Source organism: Sinocyclocheilus anshuiensis, unplaced genomic scaffold (genome assembly GCF_001515605.1).
Source record: "Sinocyclocheilus anshuiensis isolate Anshui unplaced genomic scaffold, SAMN03320099.WGS_v1.1 scaffold609, whole genome shotgun sequence".
NCBI classification, from domain to species: domain Eukaryota; kingdom Metazoa; phylum Chordata; class Actinopteri; order Cypriniformes; family Cyprinidae; genus Sinocyclocheilus; species Sinocyclocheilus anshuiensis.
Window position 1 is genome coordinate 996,586 of NW_015541011.1, and position 8,067 is coordinate 1,004,652.

The 8,067-nt window shown below is 38.3% G+C and overlaps 1 protein-coding gene across 1 annotated transcript; it reads right to left on the minus strand.

Annotated features, from left to right (window-relative positions):
• Positions 1–4,390: 4,390 nt before the first annotated feature.
• LOC107690405 (zinc finger BED domain-containing protein 1-like) lies at positions 4,391–5,391 on the minus strand. Its single transcript, XM_016488738.1, has one exon. It carries the CDS (start codon positions 5,297–5,299, stop codon positions 4,784–4,786), a length of 516 nt encoding a protein of 171 aa, XP_016344224.1. The 5' UTR covers positions 5,300–5,391; the 3' UTR covers positions 4,391–4,783.
• Positions 5,392–8,067: the final 2,676 nt, after the last annotated feature.

Here is an 8,067-nt window from a genome sequence, read left to right on the forward strand (position 1 = left end):
CCCAAGCACCTTGTCTGTTGGGGATTATGTCTTTCCAATTAACCTAAATTCTCTATTTTTCCCCTCACTGTCCATTTCACTTCATCTGTTTGTAAGCTTAAAAGGTGCAGATGATTGCCTGGCTAGATTAAGTGAATCATTTTTCTGTATGCACATTTTAATCTAGTTTAAAATGACAGTCTGAGCTTTTTCTCATCATTTTGTTCACAGAACACTTCTTTAATACCATGTAATCTCCAAGACTTGAAGTTGCCGCTACAATGAATTTCTCTCAGACATACCCATATTTGTTTGTTTTATCTTTGACTGATAACTGTTGTTTTTCAACTGACTGGTTTCAAGAGAATATTTTATTAGATTTGCAGACGGAAAAGCTGATTTAACATGCAGTTTTGTTCATACATGGAATTGAGATTTTTTTGGATGACTTCAATGCCCAGGTGTAATTTAATTCTGTAATATTTATTTATATATATATAGTATAATTTACAATTTAAATGTATTTGTATATAAGCAGACTATGCACCTTCACAGGTGTTTAGGAAGTTAGTCTGTTTCAAATAATAAGTGGGGTTGAGTTGGCCAGGAATTTAAGAACTTCTCTATGTACTGTAGTGGCTAAATGGGATGTCCGGCCTAGAAAACCTCTGTCTTCAACCTCTATTCAAACATTTTATTATTAAGACTCTTGTAAGCATTTTGTGCATTTGTGCTTGGAGTGTAAAACTAATGTACATGCTTTATTGTTTTATTTGTAATAATGCAATGAAACATGACAAATTGTGTCATAGAAATGACACATGCACAGAACTTATTGAGTACTGCCCTGGAGAATGACTTGACAGAAACAAGGCAGAACAAAAAAATATTAATAACTGGTTATATTCAGATTTTTTATAATATTAATAACTGATTACATTGTATTCAATTTATGCTCCCCCTCCCCGCCAGCTTTTTGTTTTTCTATACATTTTTTTGCATAGTAAAATCAAACCCATATCCCATGATACGCTGTAGTTTGCTTTTTTGTCAATATCATGTCAATAATTTTTTTTGTCATATCTTTACTTTCTTTACTTCCACATACTGACCAGGTGCAATGAACAGCCGTATATTTGGAGACCTGACAGCTCACAGGATATATCTTATTCAATATTTTAAACAATTTTACTTTTTTTTTTTTTTTGGTGAAATGCACAATTTCTTATTTATTGTTTAAGCTGTTACAAAACTAAAGATAATGCCAATCGTGCCATTTTTTTCGTGAAGCCAGTTGGAATTGGTTTTACGAAATCTCTTGTCTTTGAGTTTAGATTTGAAGTCGCCGCTTTATTATTTCTGACAAATGATACGAAATGCAACATGACACTGTCTTAATGCTAAACATTGCATTACTAATAATTATGATCATTTTAAAGCGACGATGGGAATTGTTTCTTTTACTCATATTCACGGGGATCTTACGGTCTGAGAGGGGCTCAAGCTCGATCTTATGACCTATAAACGTTGAGTAGCATTTAGCATTTTAAATAGTCATTGAGATCGATGCCTTTTTTAATTTCCCTGTCAAATATTTAATTGACTCAAATTCGGGAGTAACATTTCAGTTTGCTCTAAAGGTTTAGTGAACTATCCACAGACTAAAAGCGCATGTAACCTCGTATTGTCTCTTTAGGTACAGTTTAAGGTTAAGTTTATAATTGGTTCTTGAACTGATTAACTTAAATAGGCATATGGTAATTGCTTGGCATAGTCAATTAAATCAAAAATCATTGTTGTTACAAACCTCTGTGACTTTGTTTCTTCCGCAGAACACAAAAGAACGATGTTCTATAGAATGACAGCCTCAGTCCCCATTCACTTTCATTGTATGAAAAAAAAACATGCAATGTAAGTGAATGGGGGGACTTGACTGTCAGTCACTAACATCTCCTTTTGTGTTCTGCGGAAGAAAGAAAGACAGGAGTGTTTTTAAAAAAGCATGCGGGTGACTAAATGATAACAGAATTTATTTTGGGTGAACTATCCATTTAAATGTCATGTTTGCCTCACGTAAAGGTAATTCCTTGTAAGCAGGTTTTTTTGTTGTTGTTGTTGTTTTTTGCCAGTTAACCGCAGTTGAGTAACCAATACTCATTGTCGCCGTCGGCTCGACAGTACAGATTCCAGTAATATCAATACCTCAGTGGCAAAACGTGTACTCCAGCTGGACGGCGCACTTTGTTAGCTTCTTCTCAACCCAAGCGCTTCTTGTCGATGATTGGACGATAAAGGTGTATTTTTGTTGGCGTGCTCTGTCGTATTGTTGTGAGTCCTTTAAATGTTTGGACGAACGTCCCGATGTCATTGGTCAGGCAGGCGGCGTAGAATGTCGTTTGACCCAATCAGAACACGAGAAGACTTCCTCGCTCTTGCAACAGGAGCTCGATAATGAATGTTATATTGTCAATCATATGTGACCTCGTAAAGAGAGAGAAAAGTAGAAATAAATACATTGGTCAAAGTAATCTTTTGGGTTTTGGGGGATTTTTATTATGTGTCTTTTGTTTTTTTTGTTAAAATGTACAAGCCAGAACGTTTTTAATAACTTTAAGTCACAATAATGCAGCTTACAATCTGTCAGTGTCAGAAATTTGGTGCACTTGGGGTAAAAATGCCTTAAAATTCAAAATGCAGTGAAATAAAATGAACCTCTGTAATGAATTCCTTGATTTTCATTTGCGTTATACTTTGTAATATTCAGTTCCAAGCATAGTTATATATATATATATATATATATATATCTATATATATATATATATATATATATATATATATATATATTGCATTAAATATAAATTGATGTTAATTTAATGTTATAGGTAAGAGGTAATCAGTTATGACATATGATGACCTGGGTTTTGGTTTTTGTATTAGTATGTTTATCAATTACAAATGAGGTCAGAAGAAAGAAAAACATGGTCAAGTCAGGTCATTAGATACCTCAGTGTCCTCCTCTGAACTGTTCTCATTATGTTCTCATAAGCTTTCACTAAACCAGAATAAAAAACAAAAACAAAGTTCAAGTTAGCTACAGCAGCACCCCCTTCAGTAATGTTTAGCCAGTAATCCAACCACATGACAGCAAACGCAGAACCAATATGCCCATATTTTTTAATAAGCAACTTGAGCTGCACTGTATGTGTAGAGTGACATGTCGGCCTCTCCCTGTAACATCCATAATAGATAAACATGCTTGTGGACTAAAGCTCCAGCTGTACCTTGAAGATAATAAGTGCTATCTTTTGACCTTGCTTAATGGTTTCGAGCTATGCTGGGGGAAACCTCCGATTTTTCTCCCTTGTGTCTCAGCAATTTACATTAGTGATGTGAATGAGTCTGTTTCGTATGTATGTTGTTAATGCTCATGGATGTTGGTCCAAGCTGAGTGTTAAAAGCTGAGCACACAGCTAGCAAAAAGTGGTTATATAAAAGGCCTATTTGTACAAACTTTATGTAGTGGACAATCACCACAGGATAGATAGATAATGTCCAGGCCTGCTTGATTTTAACTGATGCACCTTTAGAAAAAAGTTGAAATGCTTTTTGCAACTTGCCTTTAGACTTAATTAGTGCTAAGAACTCAATTCAGCATTTGGTAGCTAAAAGCTTTTCGCATGATGTTTTCTCTGTCCCTGTCCCACCCCCACATCTTCTACAAGTCCTCAAACATTTAACATCCTCACACTCATCCACGCCTCACACAATAACATTTGATTGACTCATGTAAGGTCTTTCAAGTCGAGATTTATTAATCGGATGCATTCCAGTGCAGATTAGCAAAGCCCGGCCTTGATCTTTAGGCTCGCACAAGCAGAACCATGACACTGCCGAGAGGCCAGTGACAGCCAGCCTTTCATTCTCTCAGAAACAACCCCCTCACTCGCAGCATGAATTAATACAGGAGAGAACTGTGCCTCTGTCAATGGGGGCAAGCAAGTAAGAGGAGACTGTAATTACTGTGAAGGGAGGCTAATGGGTAGGCATGATATTTTACTGAAGTTGGTACCTAAACACAGCTCGTGGAAATGCTGGCATTGTGGGTAAACAATTAAGAAAATGAAAACCCTCATGTTGTTCCAAACCTGTATGACTTGCTTTGTTTTGTGGAGCAAAAATGTTTTTTTTTAGCCATACAATGAAAGTTAATTGAGTCAAATTGTGTTAATTTGGGCCCCATTGACTTTTTTACTTGTATGGGCTAGGGATGGGCATTCGATTAAATTTTCTTAGTCGATCGTCGGGAGAATTAACGATCGACTATCGATTAATCATTAATATTTTTATAATAAAATTAATTATTTAACTTTTATAATTCAAAAATGCAATGAATACAAAAATACAGCGAGTTTTTCCTCGATGAGACCTTTATTACAAGATCAACTTGTGGCAGACAGTTAAACTACGTTCAGTTAGGCAAACCGAACATATATGCGCGTGCATATGCGGTGCTCTAAAGCAGCGGAACCTGCAGCTGCGAGCCGGCGTTCTTAAACAGAGACCTCATTTGTTCCAAAATAATAATAATAAAAAAGAATCATGTTAAACAATAACTTAAACAAAAAACATAATAATACTTAGATCTGACAGGTTTTGTCAAAATGTAACTCAAAACTATCCAAGCCAGAAGAAAGGGCCAGATATTAGCCTTCCTAACAATTAGGCTAACTTAACAAATTAGGCTACTTAAAGCCTCGTGAAAAATAACTAACTTTAGTAACTCGCATACAACTTCTGCACCAGTCTACTGATTTTTGTTGAGAAATATAAGCATGTTGACATGATCTGGGGTCAGACGCGACCGCAACCTGGTGACCGTCAGTCCAGCCGCCGAAAACACCCGCTCTGAGGGGACTGACGTTGCCGGGATGCACAGGTACCTCCGCGCTAACTTGGCCAGCCCGGGGAACCTTATTCCGTTCACTTTCCACCAGTCTGTAGGTGTGCAATTCAGGGGTGGGGGAGTCTCCCTCAGAAAGTTCTGAAGTTCTGCTTCGATGCCAGCCTCGCATTGAGTGGTATAGTGATCCCCAAGGAGTTGTGCCATAGCAGATGACTGGGAGGTCGCGACTTCAGTGTTTGCGCTCCCCTCGTCCGTGTCAGACAACGCAGCCTCGACTCCCCCAGCCTGTTGGATAGCCGCCCTATCGGTCCCCACCGCCTCTCCCAGTTCAACCAGTTTCACATTAGCAGCCAGTCTCTGTGTTGGTGTAAGAAAGCCCAGGTGTTTGTGACGAGGGTCCAGCATTGATGAGATCATGGGGGCGAATGACACAAACTCACCAGACTCAATCTGTATAAATATATGATGGGGAATCAATAATCAGAAAACGTTGTATTTTTTTGTTGTTTATTTTATGAATAAAATTAATATTAAAATTAATATTTTTATGGAGTAAGAGTAACAGTTTTATTCTTCGCGGGGCTTATTGCTTAAATCTAAACGTGGCCGTGTTGTACTTATACACGGCATCGCAATGTTTGCAGTGAACTATTTCGCTTTTTAAATCAAAATGGTCCCACGCCACACTTCGCCGTGACCTCTTCATGATTATTCTTTTGAAATCAAAACGGAAGATCACAGATAACCGAGTATGGTGTCAAATATTGCACCCTGGTGGTAAAATGTTTAATTGCTGCCACACAGTGAAATTCATTTAATTGCTTCAAGACTCAGGCAACCTGAATTAGATAAAAAAAATTGCATTAGATTAATCGATAACAAATTAACGTGATCGACGAAATTCTTAACGATCAATTATCGATCGTCGATTAATCATGCCCATCCCTAGTATGGGCAAAAACACTTGTTCAAAATGTGTAATTTTGTGTTTCATTGAAAAAGTCACACAGGTTTTTGAATGACAAGGAGAGTAAATGATGACTAAATTTTCAGTTTTGCTTTACTTCAGTGTAAGGCTGGTACAAAACATTTGCATTGTTTTTGATAAAGGGGTCATATGATGCGATTTCAATTTTTCTTTTCTCTTTGGAGTGTTACAAGCTCTTGATGCATAAAGAAGATCTGTAAAGTTCTTCGCTGCGGCCGGGACACGGCATCACAATATGGTAAGGGGCGTAACATTTACACACGCTTGAGGTATTCGGCCAATCACAACGCAGTGGATTGCTGGCCAATCAGAGCACACCTCACTTTTCAGAACGATGAGCTTTGTAAAAATCGACGCGTTTCAGAAAGGTGGGGCATAGAGGAGAAACAATAATGTACAGTAAGTGGAAAATAATGTGTTTTTTAACCTTAAACCGCATAAACACATTTCATTACACCAAATACACAAAATAATGTTATTTTTAGCAACATCATATGACCCCTTTAACTCTCATAATGCATTCAAAATCTGCACGTCTTGCATTTGCATGAACTTGGTGGACTTAATATTTTTCAACTAAAACCATATTGTATATGATTAGTAACTTCCCATTAATCAGTGAATGCTCAGATATGTAAAATTATTGATTACCATGTTATTATTGCATTACCACCTTTTTATTAATTAAAAAAAATAGAGAAATATTTTGGAAATGTCACATCTTATATGAATTGATAGTCATTGTGCATTTTGCAAGTTTGGTTCTTGTACTAAAAACAGTTTAAAAATGATGTATCTCTTTCGGGTCATAACGGACCTAAATGCATTATGAGGGTTCCAGCCTAGAAATTCAGCTGGAGTCGGAGATAATTAATTTCCAAGATTTCATCTTTGCTTTATAATCCTTTATATAATAATAGTAAATGCTAACCAACCTCTTCTACCTTTTTTCTTCTGTCCCCAGGGGTCTTTACCAAATCCGCCGGCAATTTGCTTCAAGGGGAACCAGGGGGTAAGATGAATGTGTTTTTCCTCACCCCTCCTGACGCCTAAAAGTTGCAATGCATTAATTAGACCTGATTGTTGAGTCATGCATCAAAAAAAACTCACGGCACCCCTCAGCCACCTGCATACTCTCTCAATATTTCATGAGCTCCTAAACCATCACCTGAAATGGAGAAGGACCTGTAACTTGCAGTGACACCACCCTTAGGGCCTGCTCGACCAGATTGGAAACATTTATATAATTATAGAAGCACGCATGTTCATCAGCACAATTATGAACCGTAAATTAAGAAAGTGTCATCGCTTGGATGCAGTTCCTGGGTTTCGTAACATTTGCGGGCCAGCGGTTTGGTTTATATGAGAGTATTGTTATTTATAGCTAGTAAAATTGGCAGTGGCGTGCGGTCACACTGTACGACCTGGGTGGATTTTTGGTAGAGGGTGCATTCCAGTGAAACGGCTGTAACGAAAGATGCCTGTGTGTCTAACCGGATTAGCACATTCAGCCGTAGCACACCTCCCCATCAGCGCCTGTATGCCACAGTCAGCCCAGTCTAAAACATACCCATCTGATCCAGAAGTGGGACAGGAAAGGTGCTCGCTCCGCACACAAACAACGGACTGTGCCTGCGGTTCAGAAACCCGGGAGAGGCTACTCAACACCCCAGAGCTGCTCGCCAGGTTACTGGGTCAGACTGGTGACTGGAAAGGCTTTGTCAAGAGCTCTGGGAAGAGGTGGGGGTGTTGGTAAACCCGAGGGAGCCTCTTGTGTCTTTATGCCTGTTGTCTCAGTGCAGACATGAAAGACCTGCGACACGGAGGGGGATAACCATGGTCGCCGTGTCTCCTAAAGCATTGTTCGACCCCCACAAATTCCACAATTATAATATGCAAAATACTATCACATGTAGTCAAGCAATATCTGATCTAATGAAGTTTCTTTCCCTTTTAAAATTGGAGTAGCGTAGTTGTGTCAAGTGTGTAAAACTGGAATCAGTTCTAATTGTCAAATTAGATTTTGTGATTACATCTTTAGCCCATTACATATTCAAATTGTCTGCACTGAATTTAAGCGTTCATCCCCTCCTCCTCAGATAATGGGCTGCTGGGCATTAATGAGGTGTTTGAGCCGAGTGTGTGTGTGCGCACACATGTGTGTGTTTGTATGTGTGTCAGGGTGACAAATTAAGCT